General features: G+C 39.0%; 2 protein-coding genes, 1 long non-coding RNA gene and 1 other non-coding gene across 4 annotated transcripts; 1 reads left to right on the forward strand and 3 right to left on the reverse strand.

Annotated features, from left to right (window-relative positions):
* Window positions 1-487: 487 nt before the first annotated feature.
* LOC125589971 lies at window positions 488-1,966 on the reverse strand. Its single transcript, XR_007326158.1, has 2 exons — window positions 1,345-1,966; window positions 488-1,252 (listed from the first exon to the last, which is right to left on the reverse strand). It is a non-coding gene; the product is annotated as an uncharacterized LOC125589971 (long non-coding RNA).
* A 2,839-nt stretch (window positions 1,967-4,805) lies between these two features.
* Window positions 4,806-4,908, reverse strand: LOC125591054. Its single transcript, XR_007327039.1, has one exon. It is a non-coding gene; the product is annotated as a U6 spliceosomal RNA (small nuclear RNA).
* A 1,563-nt stretch (window positions 4,909-6,471) lies between these two features.
* On the forward strand, window positions 6,472-8,091 carry LOC106369446 (verprolin). Its single transcript, XM_048764102.1, has one exon. The coding sequence runs from the start codon at window positions 6,472-6,474 to the stop codon at window positions 8,089-8,091; it is 1,620 nt and encodes a 539-aa protein (XP_048620059.1).
* Window positions 8,092-8,424: 333 nt separating this feature from the next.
* Window positions 8,425-10,044, reverse strand: LOC106371053 (14-3-3-like protein GF14 omega). The gene is made up of 4 exons (XM_013811072.3): window positions 9,435-10,044; window positions 9,156-9,275; window positions 8,806-8,922; window positions 8,425-8,709 (listed from the first exon to the last, which is right to left on the reverse strand). Exons 1-4 carry the CDS (start codon window positions 9,912-9,914, stop codon window positions 8,644-8,646), a joined length of 783 nt encoding a protein of 260 aa, XP_013666526.2. The 5' UTR covers window positions 9,915-10,044; the 3' UTR covers window positions 8,425-8,643.
* Window positions 10,045-19,722: the final 9,678 nt, after the last annotated feature.

Consider the following 19,722-nt stretch of genomic DNA (forward strand, 5'->3'; position numbering starts at 1 on the left):
TTATAATATTATGATGTTTAATATTTTTATGATTATATAAAATTTAAATATTGTTAATTTCTTATTTAACTGATGTTGTATTTGGTAGTTAACCAGTTATAAGTATCTCATAAACGATTCAATTTCTAACCGCAATATCATTATTACAATGTTTTTAAACCTGTTTAAAATCGCAACCACCCGCATTCGCAAATTTCCGCAACTACAAGCATAACCGCTACGGTTACACCAGAAGACCCTCAATGACTCGACGGATATATTTGAAATTATTTTTTTAACAATTTCTTTTTTTCCGGAAAGTAATATCAATGTAATATAGATAAATGCATACGAAAAAGAAAATCCGGAAATTAACATCCTTGTGATATCGACAAGTGCATACATAATTGAGGTGGTTCACTCGAAAATATATAATAAAACTATACTCAACAGCAGTCTTTTGTCCTAACATGAATTGGACTTGAGTCTGCTTTAGGCCCAGTATATCTTCTTGTTTTTTTTATCACTCAAATTTTATTAATTTTGGCAAATATTATACAAAGAGGCATAAAAGCTTAAACAGATAATTACATCAGGTCCAAAGATGGGCAAACCTAAATAGGAAGAAAGACCATCAAGGGATCCATCACCGAACACGTGTGTGAAAGCCAAGGCCAGAGAAGACACGTGACGGCACGTGGATTATCATCCTTCCTCCATTAAAACGCCGGAGAGTCCGAGATTATCGCCGGGATCAAATTTCATCAACCACCGGCAACTATCAGTCGGAATAGCCAAAATGGAAAAGATCAAAGAGCTACTCATAACAGTGAAGCTAGATAAGAAGATCTATCCCATACTACTATAAACCGACGGATCTTTGCTTCAACTTGAGAAATCAATTGCAAGCAACGATCTAAAGCTTCCAATACTCCTGCACAATAAACCCAAACATTTTTGAAGATACTTATAAGCGCGAAGGTGAAACCACCCATACTAAGGGAAGGAAAGACCAATCGGAAGTTTAGATCGAGCCACAATTGAATAAAAAAAACCAGAGAAGCTAAGATTAAGCTGAGAGACACTAAAAAAAAATCCGGATTAAACCGGAGAGGAAATCAACGGTAACACCAAAAGGAAGGTGTACCACCGGAACCCCAAGCCGGCGAAGACGGTGCGATGGGAGCCACCGCTTCCCGGAGTCAAAAGCCGGTGAAACTGATGCTAGGGTAGCCACCGTTTCCCAGAGACCGAAAGCCCGACTAACGGGAGTCTAAGCCAGAAAAATACCGGCGTTAGAAAACAAAATTCATAACTATTTCCTTGTGAAAGATATCTGATGAGAGAACAAGGAAAGAGAGAAACCTTCTCTCTGAAAGAAGAGAGAGGTTTGCAAGGCCGACGATACTGAGGCCCAGTATATCTATCTACTATGATCAGCATTTGAAAAGAAAAAATAACAAATGTCAGATTCTTAATAAATTGTCGTATGTCACAATTCGCTACTTGTAATGCTGCCACATTTTGAATTATCATGAAATTAATTCACGTGCATATTAGATTTTTGACTGAGCTTATAAAATAAAATTTAATTACAGATTTGGTACGAAATTCTTTGTTACGTTCTTATCAAACTTTAGATTCTCGTTTACTACATAGATTTCCTATATATTTATTTGAGAATGCAAATAAAGAAAATGCCATGTGTCCATTTTATAGTCAATTTTTGAGCCTTTCCTTTAGGACGAGTATTTGATGAATATTTTCTGTTTCCGAATAATAAAGATCCACGTTCAGTGGCCAGTTTTCTCTTCTTCTCTTTTTAGTTCTTACCAAACTAAATTTTCTATAATATTAAATAATCTTGACTAATGAACAAAGAATCCCATGAAATTAACTCTCATCCACTCATATTAATCTCTTCTGGACTTTCCAGAGTTGTTGTTCTTACATAATTAATATATTTATATAGAGATCTATTTATTTTTGGATACTTATCCCAGAGCAATATCTCTTATATATTAAAAGGGAAGCATCGTAATAAATACGTTCACACTAAATTGGACACATGTCATGTATAGAAGCATTGTAATAAATGTGTTCACACTAAAATAGATACATGTCACATGTAGAGAGTTTCTCATCCAAACTCTACATAAATATGTTCACACTATGTACTTTATGTTTTTTTAATATAAAACTCACATGCATGATTCTTCTTTACGTTATTTTTACTGTTTACGAATAGAACTAGACAAATTATTCATAAATTTTGATTCGATTCGTTCTCCGTTTTGATTTGAACCAAAAAATCTGGATATCCGTTACTCTACGAAGCAAATCAAATACTAAAAACAATGTCTGTAAAAAAAAAGTAAATCACAAATATCAATATTTATAGGAACGGATATCCAATTTGATCCGTTATATGCATATATATATACATATATTTAAGGAATTGTATATAAGTTATATATTATAGTTTATATACATTTTACAATATTTTTGTTTTTAAATAATTTCATTTTAAGAATTTTATTTTTCATGTATTATTTAAAAAAAATATCATTTAATATTAATTAACAGTCTCTTTATATATTTTTACTAACCATCTTTATATACTTTTACGTATACATACATGTGCACATTGACGTGAGCACCTTATAACTAAGTATTTACAACAACTGAAATATTTGTTTTTTTTGAAAGTTAAAATATTCTTTTTTCTTAATGCTTCTTTTACTATTGACCAAATTGTAGTAAAATGATTTTTTTAATAATTTTCTTTTCTTTTTTTAACTATTATCCGTTTAGAAACTATAATATGAAACCATTGGTTCGACATCATGACTATCAAAGATTCATAACATAAAAACAAACAAATAATAGTAATTTTTTATTATCACAGAAAAAAACAAAAAACAACAAATATTTTAACCGAACAAACCAAATAAATATTGATTTAAAATGATAGTTATATTTTAGGAGATTAAAAACAAAAAAATAACCTAAAACCGAACTGATATCTAGATTAATGTCTCTTTATTAAAAAAATAAAGAAACTAATAATCACATTCCGCGCAAGGCGCGGATTATTACCTAGTATATATATATAGAGTAAGTTAAAATATATATATATATATATATATATTTATTAGTATATGAAAAAGTTTAACATCGGAAAATCCAAAAAATGCAGCCGAAGCTTCTAGCAGCCCAGCCAAAGGAGCTCATTTGGTCCAACCTTGAAGACTTTCTTTCTTCTTTTAAATCGTAAGCCTTGTTGTTACAAAAAAAAAAAAAAACGTAACCCTTGTTAATTACCTCAAACTGGGTGTTTTTCTGCACCATGTGCAGTAAAGAATTTTTTAAATCGTAACTTATATTTAAAAATAAATTTTATTAAATATTATAGATTTTACTATTTTCTTACTAATATTTAATATATATTTAATATATATTAAATTAATTTGTATAAAACTAATAAAAATAATATAAAATTGTATAATTATCAAAACTTTAGCCTAAACAATATTTATAAAATTTGTAAATATATAAGAAACTAATGTTCTCACGATTAGATATTTAAATTTTTAAAAAAATTGTAAAATTTTTTGAAAGTTTTAGTAATACAAATTGTATAATTATACAAAAATAATAATATTTCTAAATTTGAAATGTTATATATGAATATATTTATTTTATAGATGATGTATGAGCTATTCCCATATTTAAAAAAAAGTTTACCTAAAAGAAATATCAATATTAAATGTAATCAATGAATTATTACCATATTCTAATAAATTTGTCAAAAATATAAATCAACATTAAATGAAATTATCCATGTCATATTTTTTCGGAAGCCGTGTCATCAATTTCAGTAGCCATGTCATATTTGTTTTGTGAAATTGATTATAAAGAGGACATGTGACAAAATCATTTTTCAAATATAATATGAGCTATTGCCATATTTAAAAAAAAGTTCACCTAAAAAAATATCAATATTATGTAATATATGAATTATTACCATATTTTAATAAATTTGCCAAAAATATAAATCAACATTAAATAAAATTATCCATGTCATACTTTTCCGGAAACTATGTCATCAATTTCAGTAGGCATGTCATATTTGTTTTGTAAAATTGATTGTAAAGAAGACATGTGGTAAAATCACTTCTCAAATATAGTATAGAGGATGTCAATACGTGTAATAAAACTATAGATTAAGCTCCTGCAATATTAAAAGAAAAGGAATTGGATTCCACGAAAACGTAAAACATAGTTTGGAAACTAGTAAAACATTTTGTCCCCCCAATAAACTTAATTGTTAACAAACAAAATGTGTTCACATAAAAAGATTGATGCATATATCTATTTTAGGATCCACGAGAATTGGAATATTCCGTTTAGATTTCAAACCACCGAACAAGCTCCCGCAAACATTTCGGCCGCTTAAAAGATCAAAGCTACCCAAACATATTGGCGCTGCATGCTTCCACATTCCAACATTAATTACTGTCTTTCCTGATCCCTTTTTCATTTTTCCAATGTATTGTTCAAGGACATTCTAAGTTGTAAAAAGAACCATAATAATGATGCTAAATCGACTGAGATTTGGTAAGATTCAGCGTAACGTACCGTGAGGGTGCTGATAAAAGCCACATCTTACAACAACTAAGATGCTACGCACTTGATAATTTGTGTTTATTTTACAAATTTACAGCTATTTTAATAGGATGACAATTTGAAAGAGAAATTTGCAACAATAATAGTAGACGAGAGGAGGAATATATTTCCACAAGTATTTTTTTTTGCTAAAAAAAAAAAATTTGGACCATTTCTTGATTTTGTGCGTATCCTTGCGCAAGGGTCATGCTAATCTTCTCTATATCGTTTCAATTTTATCGAATATCACCGAACGGCCATATTTCCACAAGTCCAGAGAAGAGAAAGAGAAAAAGAGGTTAATGATCTAATTGTATCTTTGTTGCACTGTTTGCCAATCGCTATCTAATATTGGCCAATGACGGCTGTTAGCCATCAATTTCAAAATCAGATTAGATAACTAATCTCTCTAAGAAAAATTTTAAGGTTGTTTTCTTGTTTTATTTTAGAGTTTGTGTTTTAGTTGTGCCTTGTGCGTACGTGCACTGGATTGGTCGAGTTCTTGGGCACGAACAATAAAACCATGCAGACCTGCATGTACACTCACGAGCTACTTGCGACAAGCCAGCGTGAAAATAGGAAATCAAAGAACATTTACATTTACTAGAAAAAGAAAAGAAACAAATACATATATATATATATACGAGTAGAAGAAATGTGTTTAGAAATAAAATACTACTACTGGCATTGCAAAAAATCTACTACTGGAAAACCAAAAATAAAATAGTAAGATTCTAGCTACTATAACATTCATGAAACGGTCTCCTCTGTATTGTATATATATATAAGAAATTTTATCTTATATTCTAAATATTACATGGACATTGTTAAAACTGACATACAATATGATTATTTCTAACGTTGAATACAAACTAACTGTAATTTTTAAACATCTCAAGAGCCGTGAGTCTACATTGATGTTAAACAAGAAATCAAATTTCATATGTATACAAGTAACTAAAACAGGAAATGCTGAATTTATATGCCAAAAATGATTAATTGTTTTTTAAGTGGGAAATAGTCAACATTAAAATTAAACAAGTGATCCATTGTTTAATGATATGCCAAACAATTGACTCTTAAACCAGCGGCCTTGGACTAGTGATACTTGAGGGGAAATCTCCCAATACGGTACCCGCAGTTCGAGTCCCGCTGGCCACCCAGGCTAGGGTTAAATCCCAAGAATACGTGGAGTGCCGTGGGCCTCGCGGGAATAGTCGGTTGACCACGGTCGCCGGAAACCCGCGGTTACCTAAAAAAAAAAAAAAAAAACAATTGACTCCTAAGAGCATGATTAAAGCTAAAGGGTTCTTATTTTATATTTTATTTTTTTGTCTGATTTAAAAAAAAAAATTAAAAACGAACCAATCGCGGACCGCTACGTGGCAGTGGAACCCGTAAACAGTACAAGAACCCAAGCAAAGTCGCTTCTTGCAGAAGAAGAGAAGGAGCTGGTTTTTATTAAAATTGTGGGACCCACCTCTTAAGGATCCACTTAAAAGTCAGGGTTAATGGTGGTCTAAGTTTGAACAAAATATTTAATTAACATCTCATAATATTAATTGTCGCATCTAAAAATTCCGAGGGTTTAATTATTAGTCTGAATTCAAAAGATTTTGTATAGTCAAAGTGAAAGACAAAATTTAATTAGTTACCAAACTTAAAAGTTCATCTCAATATCAAGTGTGTTTTGGAAATCTAATTAACTATAACATGAGTTAGCATAAAAAACATATGTTATATATATATATATATATATTATATCTCTCTGATGTTTCATGAAACAAAAAGCTTAAAAGAAAGAAAATTAAATATATAAAAAAGATGACGAATGACAAAAACAAGAATTCATCAAGCTCTCCTCCTGCAAAACGACCCAAGAAGTGTAGCAATTGCCCTGGTGCAAAGGTATATACTTCGAACAAAGCTGAATACAAGTCGATGGTTCGTAGACTCACGAGCACTCTTCCAGGGTCATCTGGTCAAACCAGTCTACGTGTTCCGACACAGGCTCAGGTTAGCAATCCTCAGCCAATCAGGCTAAATGACGCTTCTATTCCTCCAGGCTCATCGGGACAAACCAGTCTTCGTGTTACGACACAGGCTCGTGTTAGCAATCCTCAGCCTATCAGGCTAAACGGCGCTTCTATTCCTCCAGGCCCATCGGGACAAACCGGTCACCGTCTTCCGACACAGGCTCGTGTTAGCAATCCTCGGCCAATCGGGCTAAATGACGCTATTATTCTTCCAGTCTCATCGGGACAAACCAGACTCCTTTTTCCAACACAGGCTCATGTTAGCAATCATCGGTTAATCAGGCTATATGACGCTCCACCTAATGGGTACCCGGTGGCACAATCGTCATCAGCTTCACGGCCCCTTCCGTTTCCATTCCCAACGGTTTCGATGCGGCCTCGCACCTCAGCGGCTGAAACAACCACCGATCAAGCGTCCTCCTCACGGCCTTCTCCGCCGTCGCCTCCATTACCACCGTCGGTTCCGACAATGTTGCCGACGTCACCCCAAGCTGTATGGTCGCCACCACCGGCACCGTTGGTTCCAGCAAAGTTTCCGGAGGTACCACCTTCTTTGCCGGCGGCGACTCCGGTGCCGCCGTCTCCACCTCGAGAGCAAGGGGAAATGGAAAGGGCTGCTTATATGCAGTCCGTTGAGAACATTCTGATGGCAGACGACGATGATTTTAATTTGGATGCGTTAATGGCTCCACTTCCCTATGTAACTGGAATCATTAACGAGGAGCAGCACTGGGAGAACGTGCCACCACAGGTTCTGACGAACCAACCGTCGGGAAGTCTAAACGTGCCCGATCCTCAGAATGGTCGCACGATGCCAGCGTCGGAACATGGCTCCAATTCTCTGTCTGAGAACGTTGCACCACAGGTTCATGCAACGTCACCGTCTGTAAGTCTACCTGTGCCTGGTTTTACGTATGATGGTCTAGAAATGGAGAATATTCTTCCACCTGTTCCTGCATGGTCACCGTCAATGAATCGACTAAACGGGCCTAATTATCAGCACATGTTGCCAGATGGCATTGCACCACCCGTTCATGCAACGTTACCATCTAATTCTCAGAACGGTTTAGGATCCAGTAATGTCCCACCACCAGCGACATTTAAGTACGGGTGTCTACAAGGAGGGCCTCATTCTCAGAACATTGTGCCATCTGATAACATCCCACCACCGGTTGCACCGTCCGGGCCTAATCATCAGAATGATCATCAACAGTTGGGGAATGCTTTACCATCTGAGAGTCAACTAGGTTGGCCTAATCCTCATAACGGTTTACAACAAGGGACTGTTCCGGAAAATGTACCTTCTGGTAGTTCAGATTTGTTTAATTATTCCACCACCTATGAAGAAAAGCAGCGTCTCCTTGAACAAATGGGTTTTGGAACTGTACCATCATGGGATTTAGATTAGAACGTCAATCCAAGAGTCATTTTCCCATCTACAAACAATCCATCATCCTCATCAACTTCAGCGAATTTACCAGCGAGTAATCTTCAAGAGTAGTCCAGTGCATGCTGAAGGATTTCAACCCTCATCTAGGGTTCTTTTATCTTTCCATCTATCGTCGTTGTTGTTGTTTGTTTTCAAAAGAATAATATAAAGGAGGGAAGTTTTTGTAACTTTTGCTTCTTTTGTTTGCATTTGCCTTTGTTTTTGTGTTCTTCATTGTTCAATAAATCGCATTTGCTTCTTATCTTCTCTCGTGCTTCTTATATCTTGTCTTATATGAAACCACCAAACAAATTTCATAGGAGGTTATTTAGATTATTTTCCCTTTTAACTCGGAATACGACTTAACATCGATTCGAAAGGGTAACGCAAAAGGAGATATAAGAGTAATAATGTACTTCAACATGGAAGAAAGAGAGAGACTCATCTCTTTGATTAGAGACAATATGATTATTGACGAAGAAAATGATTTCAATCCCTAACACTAGCAGAACCATTTCACACCAAGATTCTTCACTTCTGCTCTTCTGTTGGCTTCGGAGCTGCAGCTGCTTCCTTGATCTCGTCTGCAGATTCATCCTGATCCACACCAACGAAACATTTCATCATCCATTATACTATGATATCAAGCAACAGTTGTAAGTGTTTAAAGAGAGAGAGGGAGAACAAACAAACCTGCATGTCAGATGTCCAGAGAGCGAGGTTGTCACGGAGAAGCTGAATGATCAAAGTGCTATCCTTGTATGACTCTTCCCCTAGAGTGTCTAACTCAGCAATAGCAGCATCAAAAGCCTGATAATAAACACACACACATGGAGACAAGAACAACAATCACTTTCTGTCCGTGAAAGTGTTGAAAAGAAAGCACAATACTGAACAGAAGCAAAGATACATAAAGATATATCATCACTAAAGAGCAAGAGATACTCTTCAAACGTAGACTACGTAGTCCTCTTCACATTTGCTAATCCTAACATGGTGATAGCTGCTAGACAATGGAGAGAGATATCAAAGATTAGGTTTACCGTTTTAGCGAGGTTGCAGGCACGGTCAGGAGACTCAAGGATCTCGTAATAGAACACAGAGAAGTTCAAAGCCAAACCAAGACGGATAGGGTGAGTTGAAGCAAGCCCCTTAGCATTGTCCTGAACAAACAAACAAAAATGCCATAGCATTCAACACAGCTCCATGAACAATCTACACTATAATTGAGAATCTAAGCCTAATAATCCAGATCCAGAAACTAATCTAGGTCTAATCCAAAATCAGAAACCTAATCTAGGTCAATTTCTTCGAATCCAAACCTGAGCAGATTCGTAAGCGGCGAGGGTGTTATCCGCGGCGGCGTCTCTCTCTTTACCGATTTTGAACTCGGCCAAGTACCTGTAGTAGTCACCTTTCATCTTGAGGTAGAAGACCTTGGATTCCTCGGAAGCAGCGGAAGGGACGAGCGTAGAGTCGAGCAGCTTTAGGATTCCGTCGCAGATCCCCGAGAGCTCCGATTCGATCTTAGCCTTGTAGTCACGGATCGTTTTGACGCGCTCGACGTTGCCGCGGCTCTCCTCTTTCTGCTCGATCGAAGAGATGATTCTCCACGAGGCGCGGCGAGCGCCGATCAGGTTCTTGTAGGCGACGGAGAGGAGGTTTCGCTCCTCGATTGTGAGCTCGCTACCATCTGTTGCGGCGGAGACTTTCTCCATGAATTGGACCATCTCTTCGTACCTCTCCGCCTGCTCCGCAAGCTTAGCCATGTATACAAGATCCTCCCGCGACGGAACCGCCATTGTAACTGCTTTGAACGGTGGATCTAAAGGCGGACTACGGGAGTTATCTCAGATCGGAGAGCAGTTTCTGTAGGTTGTTAAAAGCGAGCAAGAAGAAGATGGAATCTGGACCGTTGGATCTGTATGTTCAAACGCGTGAGAGTTAACACGTGCCTTTTATTTTAATACGCGGAAGTGGAATGAAGATCTTTTAGAGCATGAAGTTTTTAGGATGAGTTTCTTAGCGGAAGTTAAGAAACTGTTTATTAACTTTTAACTAAAAAACCTAAGAACCGGTTCTTAAAATAAGAACTTTAAGTTCCGGTTCTTAAAGTGAGGTTCTTAACGGAAGTTAAGAAACTGTTTCTTAACTTTTAACTAAAAAATCTAAGAACCGGTTCTTAAAGTCCTTATTTAAGAACCAGTTCTTAGTTTTTTTAGTTTTTTTTTTTTTTTTTTTTTTTTTTTGTCATCAAAAGCTTTATTTCAAACTTAAACCGGTCCTATCGTACTAGCCTCGTGAGCTAGCGGAATAGAGACCATACTGTCAACCAACATGTAGTGTAAATCACGTGATCGGGCCTCTTTTGCAAGAGCATCCGCACGGAAGTTCAAAGAACGAGGTATAAAACTCAGCGAAAAGGAAATAAAAGAAGTTCTCAGTGCCTCAATGGCATCAAGCTCTGGATCAAGTGCTGGCCACTTCTTAGAGAAGTTGATGATGTGTACCAGCTGTTGACAGTCTGATTCCAAGCGTACCTGCTGGAACCCACGGCTACTAAGCTCCTCCATAGCCCACACTAAACTCTCCGCTTCCGCATGTAGTGGGGATGGGACGTTGATTAGTTTCCTTTGCCCTCGCATTACCTCCATGTCGCCATCGAACACAATAAAACTCAGCCCCACTCCAGTATCTTCTAGGACCCAAGACGCGTCGAGCTGGCATCTCCATCGTCCCACCCTTTCTTGTTCCTCCACTTCCGCTATCCTCTCATTCCCGTCGTCTGCTGCTTCCAAGATGTCCGGCAGGATCTGCGCTAGCTTCCATGTTGTAGCTTCCGAAACCGCTAGTTGCAGGGTATCCACAGGTGATGTATCCTTGTTATTAAAACATTTATCGTTTCGTGCCTTCCATAAGTACCAGATCAACCATGGAAAGAAGGCCGTGCTCTCAGCTCTGCTAGGATCTGTTTGCAAATTCAGTAGCATATCAAAGTTAACAAAGATTGAGGAACTCGGGAAGACCCCCGGAGACGTCGGGACTGTCGATAATGCCCAACTTTGAATCGCTGGCGGGCATTCAAAGATGATATGGTTAATCGTTTCATTCTCCGCACCACAGCGTTGACAGACCGAGTCGTTACCGCAATGTCTTTCTTTTAGCTTGCTCGCTGAGGCGACATATCCAGACAGAGCTTGCCACAGAAAATGCTTGATTTTCCGCGGCGCCTTAAGTCTCCAAACCTTCTTCTTTAAACCATTGCAACTCGGTCCCAGGCTTATGTCCCCACGCAGCTTTTTCCGTTGTTCAACTGCAATGGTGTACCCAGACCTCACTGTGTATACCCCCGACTTTGTATGCTTCCAGCTGTAGCCGTCCTTGCGTCCCGTTTTGCTGATCCTAAGTGTGAGAATACGAGATACATCATCGGCAGCAATAAATTCATTTATAACGCCAACATTCCATTCAGCCTTGTCGACATCAATAAGGTGGTGGACTTTAAGATCAGTATCCATGATCACTGTCTTTGGTTTCGCCGCGCGAGCAGGTTCCGTAGGGATCCATGCGTCTTCCCAAACTTTCGTGTCTGCCCCTGTTCCTATCGTCCTCTTGATTCCACCGATGAGAATCGGTCTAGCTGCCATCAAGCTGTTCCACCCAAAAGATGGGGAATTTGCTTTACCTATTACAAGTGGATTCGAGTGTCTGTAGTATCTACCTTTAAGAACTCTTGCTAGAAGGGACTCGGGATGTGTAAGCAGACGCCATACTTGTTTAGCGAGAAGGGCCAGGTTGAAATCTCGGAAATCTCGGAAGCCCAAGCCTCCTTCCTCTACTGGTACACAGATTTTGTCCCATGCCACCCAATGCATCCCCCGATTGTTATTGCTTGTACTCCACCAGAAACGCGCCACTGCGGCGGATAGTTTGTTACAGATCTCTAAAGGTATCAAGTAACACGACATCACATAAGTCGGTACTGACTGGGCCACTGATTTGATTTGCACCTCTTTACCACCCTTTGATAATAGTTTACCTGACCAAGAGTTGATCTTTCCATTCATCCTCTCTTGAACGAAAGAAAAAACTTGTTTCTTTGATCCACAAATCTTTTCCGGCATTCCCAGGTACATTCCCATTCCTCCTTCGTTGTTAATATTGAGTGATCTTTTCAGATCGGTTTTTGTGGACGCTATGACCTTAGAACCGAACAGAACTGAAGATTTAGACTTGTTCAGTTGTTGTCCTGAGGCTTTCCCATAGACGTCAATGATGCGAACCAGTTCCCTGCATTGAGATTGCTCCGCTTTGCAGAAGAAGAGGCTGTCATCGGCGAAGAGTAAATGAGAGATGGCGGGGCTCCCTCTAGCAATCTTGATACCCGTAATAGTTTGATCTCTCTCCGCTTGTTTTATATGCGAGATCAGAACTTCCGTGCATAAAATAAATAGGAACGGAGACAGCGGATCGCCCTGTCGGAGACCCCGGGACGGCACGATCCTCCCTTTGGCCTCTCCGTTTATCAAGACTTGGTACGAGACGGAGGTAATGCATTTCATTATCCTTGCCACCCATATATGATCGAAGCCAAATTTTAGAAGTAGGGCTTCCATAAACCTCCATTCTACGCGATCGTAAGCTTTACTCATATCAGTTTTGATCGCCACGAACTTCCCTTTGCAGCTAGGATTTGTACGAAGCGCGTGAAACATTTCTTGGGCCACAAGGATATTATCAGTGATGAGCCTCTCTGCCACAAACGCAGATTGCGTCTCTGAAATGATCTTCGGCAGGATACTTTTCAGCCTAGATGATAAGATTTTTGAGATGATCTTATATCCCACATTGCAGAGACTGATCGGCCTAAATTCAGTCATCGCCTCCGGTCTTTCAGTCTTTGGTATTAGACATATATTAGTCATGTTTAGTCTCTCATCAAGCTCCCCCGTATCAAAGAAACCCCTGACCATATTGCAGACATCCTTCCCAACCGAGCTCCAAAAGCGTTGGTAAAAGAGGCTAGTCATGCCGTCTGGACCAGGCGCCTTCTCCGGGTTAATCGCAAAAGTAGCATTTTTAATCTCCTCATCTTGAGGGATACGAAGTAGATTCTGATTCATGTCCTCTGAGACTGTCGCGGTAATAAACCGGAGGGATTCTTCAATGGTGTCTGGGTTTGTCGTAGTGAACAACGTCTGGAAATAGTCAACAGCGACTGCCTCTATATCGTCCTCTTTGTAAACCCATTGATTCATCGAGTTTCTCAGGCGAGTAATTCTGTTGCGTGCTCGTCTTTGTTTGGTCTTCGCATGAAAATATCTTGTGTTCCTATCTCCTTCTCGCAGCCATATAACTCGACTTTTCTGCTTCCAATAAAGCTCCTCTTCCCTATATGCTTCACAGAGTTTCCACTTCAATTCCAGTTCTTCTTCGCTTGAGATCATCTCGTCGTTTTGCACTTGATCTAGTTTTTGCTTTAAGCTTTCAATAAGCTTTGCGCTGTTGGTGGGATTCCGTTTCTTCCACCTTGAGATGGACCTGCGAGTCCTACAGATTTTGTCATAAAGCTCCAGGTCGGGTTCCATCTTTAGTGCCTCCCATTCTCCCTTAACAGTGTCGATGAAACCTTCTTTACCAAACCAGTTACGGTCGAAACGAAAGTTTCTTTTTCCGCGAGCCCCTCTGTTTTGAAACCTCGCTAAGATGGGCCGGTGGTCAGATCCCCAGCGCAACAAATACTCCACATAAGTGTGGGAAAATACATTATGCCAATCTTCATTTCCGACGGCTCTGTCCAGCCTACATTGCACCCGTCCTGCTCTGGTTCTTCCTGCCCATGAAAAAATGTTCCCTTTAGATGGAAACTCAATCATCCCGCACCCTGCAAGCATGTTTTTAAACGGCAGGAAAGAGCTTTCTGGTCGTTTTCGCCCCCCTCTTTTCTCCAAATTGCTTGTGATCTCATTGAAATCCCCCATCAAGAGCCATGCTCCTGTCCTGTTTGCACTCATCCGCAGCAACCTTTCCCATACATACTCACGGTATTCCACCACCGGATCTCCATACAAGAACGTGATAAACACTTCCTGTCCGTCTATCTGCGCTTTTATATCAATCATACGATCATTATAGAAAATAATATCCACCGCAGAGTCCTCCATGTAAAACAAAGCCAATCCACCGCCCCTACCAACAGGGTCCACGGTGAACAATTTATCATAACCAAATTCAAACTTAAAGTCTTGCATAAAAGAAAAATTGTTTTTTGTTTCTGAAAGAAAAAGAAAGCTAGGTTTAAAACAGCGATGCAACTCCCGGAGGTGTTGCTTGGTCAGGTAGGCTCCGGCCCCCTGACAGTTCCAGGCGATTGCACTCATATCTGAGTACTGGGTGGTTTCTGGGACCCCACCGAACCTGATGCAGCAGTAGATTTTCGGCCTTTGGTAACCGAAGGATACACCTCAACACGAGGGACCACCTTTGAGCCTGGGTCTTTCGTCATGAAGAGACGCCCCTGTTTGGCCAGCTTGCCTTTTGGTGATGCTCGACCTCTATTCGCAAGCTTCCTGGATGCAGCTAAACCTTTTGTGTCTGGGCTTCGCGTACCCCTGCGCTTATTTAAGTTTGCCGGGGGGAGAGGGTTCTTTTGCATCCTCCTGCCCTGTTCCGACATCCTTCTTGGAGGTAGGTTGTTCCTACTTTGTTCTCTTTTCTCTTTTCCCTCTCCTCCTAAGACTCTTCCATCTTCGTGTTGTTTCTCCAAGTTTTTAGTACCTGCGGTTTGATATTCTGGAGCCATCGTCTCTTCCACCATCGTCTCTTCCACCCTAGTTTCATCAAGCAGGTCATCATTGTCTAACATTTCCTCATCCATTTCAAGTTGTACGCTGGCATATTGTTCCTCAAATTCTTTCAACTCCTCCTCCGTCATCTCCTGCTCATTATCTGTTGGCTTGTCCAGTTCTTCTAGATTTGGCCTGTTAAGGGATGGAGCACCCGTCTCAATAGGACTTCGCAATGATATCACTCTTTCTGGAGAGGTCACAAATTCCTTTTCTTTCTCCGTAATCACCTGATTACCAGGGAACTCAGTTTGAACTGTATCAAAAATCTTCAAGATTCCACTTGCCGCACGGACTGTATCCAGATTTGTTTCTTTATCTCCTGCGTTCGCTTCAATAGCCTTCCCCTTAAGCATGCGTCTTCTTTCATCTTCGGTTTCCCTTGCTATCTCTCTCACATTCCTTTGGTTAGGGGAGAGAGCCATTTGTTCATCTCTCCTTTTCCCTGGCTCTCGAGTCGGTCGCCATTCCATTCGCGGCTGCTGTCTAGGCGAGTGGTATCGTCTTCCTGCGCCATCCCCTCTGTCATATCTATGACTTTCAGAGATAGTCCTCTGGGAATCTGGTGAGTTCCTAGTTGATTTTGATGAGAGATCCATTCTTCTGTGCTCATAATGCTGGTCTTTATTCGTTTGGTCCAGGTTGCGACCCCTGGTGTCAGGACTGGAACCTTTAATTCTCCAGCTCGAGGATGAGACCGAGTCACCGTGGTGGCCCCTCACAGAACGATTTCCAGAATCTCTGCTGCTGTGCTTCGACTCCTCATATTTATCCCTGTTGTAAGGATGATATCTCTCCCGATCACGGGGATTTCTTCCTCCATAGCTATGATCAATTCTATTCCAAACATTCTTTGCAATGTCTTCTCTTTTGCTTAGAATCTTTGATCTTAAATCACCATGCTCTGTCCTCTGTGCTTGTCCTGGTCTGGCTCGCTCCTCTCTTCTTTGTGGGTGTTCCTGACGTCTCTTATCTGATTCCATCTCACGGGAAAATCTAGGATGGTTGTCGGTGTTCCACGCGTGGTTCTCGAAACCCCTGTGCAGATCGCGGCCTCTAAATGGTGCAGAGAAAGCTTCTCTGGCCGCCAGCTCCTCTTTCTCCTTACTTTCCAAACGAACTAAACGGTTAGCTTCTCTTTGTTCTGGGGACAGCTCAGGGCATGTACCTTCTTCATGCGATATTCTTTTGCAGGTAAAGCAATATCGGTGTAGCTCTTCATAAGACAAAGATACTTTGATGATATCACCATTCGCATATCCAGCCTTCCTCTCAAATTGCAAAGGTTCATCAGCATTAACAACAACTCGAACCCTTCCATTTTCGACATCTACCGTATCCACCTCTCCCAAAGCCCGGCCAATGCTCCTATATGATTCATCTTTTTTGTAATGTGTCGGTACTCCGGTGATATTCACCCACAAGAGTAAGGAGTTTGGATAGTCCTCCTTTATCGTTGGTATCCACCTTTCTAAGGAGAAGGTCCACTTATTAAAATGACATGGTCTACGGAGAAGTACTTTTTGGAGATCCTCCTCCTTATCGAAATCAAATTGGAATTTGTTATTCCCAAGGTTTGTTCCTCGTACCCTGCCTTCCACGTCCCAGATACTTCGTTTCGGCATATGTTTGATTAAAGCATCAACACTTCTACCATCCCGATGGAACATCCTTCCAACAAGGGATAGTTTATACTTCTCGACAAGATCAGTGTAATCGAATTCTGGAACTTTTATGATCTCTTCCTTGTCTTGGCTACGTCTGCGGTCATGTCGAGTACTCCCGACTCTGGTTCGATCCTTCCTTTCCCGATACATCGTAACAGCGGGGACCGGTAAGGATGAGACAGCGCCCTATTAGAGGGGAATAGAACTATTAACGTAATGTCGTTTACTTGATGCTCACGAAACCGGGAACCAAGGTATTACGCTACGAAAACAGAAGATAAAACACTGCAAGGGGCAGGAAAATTTAGGAACGAGAGGAGTGTGGTGTAGTCTCCCTCTCTCCTAGACCGCCGGTAAGAAACTAGGTCCTCCGCCTGAGACGGGGTTCAGATCTCGAAATCGCCTTGTCGTCGCCAAAACCCTAGCTTATTATTTGGGGTTAGGATTGGGTGCCTTCTCTAGCTTCTTAGTTTTTTTAGTTAAAAGTTACGAAATCTTAACTTCCGCTAAGAACTATATCCTAAGAATCCCGGGTTAATCATGCCCTTAGAAGGGGAAATTGGATTGCATATACACAGTAACACCAAAAATTAATTTTATAACAGTAACAATTTTTTGGCTATGATATTCTTTGTATAATATGTATAAAGACAAAAACTGTCATTCATTCCACTATTTCATCTCACTTCCATTTCCATTGTTAATCTCATTCTTCTAAAACTATTTTTCTATTCCAAAATTTATATTAATAATACGATCATTTTTTATTCCATCTTATATATTAAAACAGAAGTCACAACCTTGATTCATGTGTGATTTTTTTAAAAATGGACGTAATGAACCTATCACTAGAAACTCATGTTATATCTTTCATATTAATTTTGGACTATCTACTAGGAATTGATCACATTTAATTTTCCTATCAATAATTTTGTTATTATTAATGCATCTTAATGTCCACATCTATACATTGAAACACCACAAACGTCACCATTTTTACTCTTCCTTAACACACGTTTAACTAACCTAAACCGTCAACTTTCAAAACCCAAACCTCTCTGCAACTTTAACATCGACTCAAACAGGAGTGCTTCAGGTTTGTTTCATAGTGTATCTCCAAACGAAACATGAAAGGAGTTGTTGCTACGTACGTAAATGCAGTCATATACGCCAATCAAAAGTAACAGAAATCAATTGACCACCATGATATTACGCTATCAAGTGCTTTTGTGTGAGAATTCACACACAACAATCCAACCATAGATTTTTAGTTGACAATCGAATAAGCTTATATTGTTTTTAGCCTTGAATATGAGCACTTGAACATGTTTCTTCCATTATCTCTTACGTTATTTGATTGTTAGTCTTGAACATCAACATTTGTTAATAATTTTATTACTTAATAACCTAAATACAGTGAGCATTTGGAGAAGATGAACATGGTACAACTATTAATTTAAATATTTAAATATGATAAAAATAATTCATGTAAATTAATATAATAATTTATTGTTCACTAAATTCGTGTTTATTCATTTAACTAAACAAACTTTTTCATACATTTAAAAGTCGAATAATTATATGCCAAGAATATCGTGATTACAACCATATTTTAAAACTGTTTTTTAGAACATACTGAAGATCCTTAAGTAAAAACAAACCGTTGTCAAAAGAAATAAACCAAAAATTATTGTTCAAAGAAATTTTTCTCAGATATATTGTTCACAAAAAAATAGGTATATTCAGTTACTCGAAATTATTGTTCAAGCTAAATCTTTTCAGTGACCGGAGTGAGTTGATATATATGCTCAGCCAATACTATCTTGAGTATTAACCAGATTAGGAAAACTAACTTATTCAAATTAAATACAATCTTTTGAAATCTTACCATCAAATCATGGTGTTATCTCTAATTGATACAAAGAATGATAAGCGCCCGATCAAGGATCATTCCTTGGACAATATAGCAAGATTTTCAAAACTAAGATTCTGTTGCAATAATAACTGGGATTTGCCAAAACTAAGATTATATCGAATCAACTAATTTTCACAATATCATATTACTTGAACATTTAAAAAAGGATATTCAAAACATATTGTGTGTGCACTACAAGAAAACAACGATATACCAAAAGAAAAAATCGTCGGTATGTCGTCGGAATAACGTTATTCCGACGACATACCGACGAAACAAGTCCTCGGAAATAATTCTTCGGAAATTCATTTTTCCTCGGAAATCCCTCGGAAATTTCCGACGGAATTCCGAGGAAACTCCGAGGACCACCAGTTCGTCGGAAAGGTCCTCGGAATATACCAAGGGAGAACTTCCTCTGGATATTTCGATGGACTTTCCGATGGTCCAATCCTCGGAAGTTCTGACGAAATGTTCCTCGCAATTTTCATCGGGAATTTCCGAGGAACGAAGCCCTCGGAAAATTCCTAGGAAGGAGTCCCTCGGTATATTCCGACTACTTATTCCGAGGAAATGTTCGTCGGAAATTTCCGAGGGTTCATTTCCTCGGAATTTCAAAAAAAAATTTTTTTTTTTTAAAAAATAAAAATTTTGAAATATAAATTCGAAAATATAAAATTAAAATTAAAATTGAAAACATATTAGATAATATTCAAAGTTGTACAAATAAAAATAAAACATGCAGAGTTTTTGAAAAAAAAAAAAAACTACGGGTCTTGCACGTTCGGGAACACCTCGTTCGGGTACATCCTCTGCACCATCTCCATCATTTGCTGGTTCAGCCTCTTCTGTGCCTCATAGCCCGCCTGTTGAGCCGTCATCTGGGTCTCCAACAAATATATGCGATCATCCTTGTCCTTCAACTGAGCCATAAGTACTTCTGGATCAACAAAGGGCGGTGGTGCAGAAGAAGGAGCAACCGACCAGGTGCGATGACCCAAACCGACCAGACGTCCCTTCTTCTTTGGAACCGACTGAAATAGAAAATAGCCAAATTTAAATAATATAAAAAGATGATAAAATAAAAATCAAGAAATAAATGAATTGAACTTTAAAAAAAGAACTTACCGATTCAACGATTTCGTTGATTCGAAACCGGGACAAGTTGGTCGAAGCCGTCGAATCG

This window comes from Brassica napus, chromosome C7 (genome assembly GCF_020379485.1).
Source record: "Brassica napus cultivar Da-Ae chromosome C7, Da-Ae, whole genome shotgun sequence".
Taxonomy (NCBI): Eukaryota; Viridiplantae; Streptophyta; class Magnoliopsida; order Brassicales; family Brassicaceae; genus Brassica; species Brassica napus.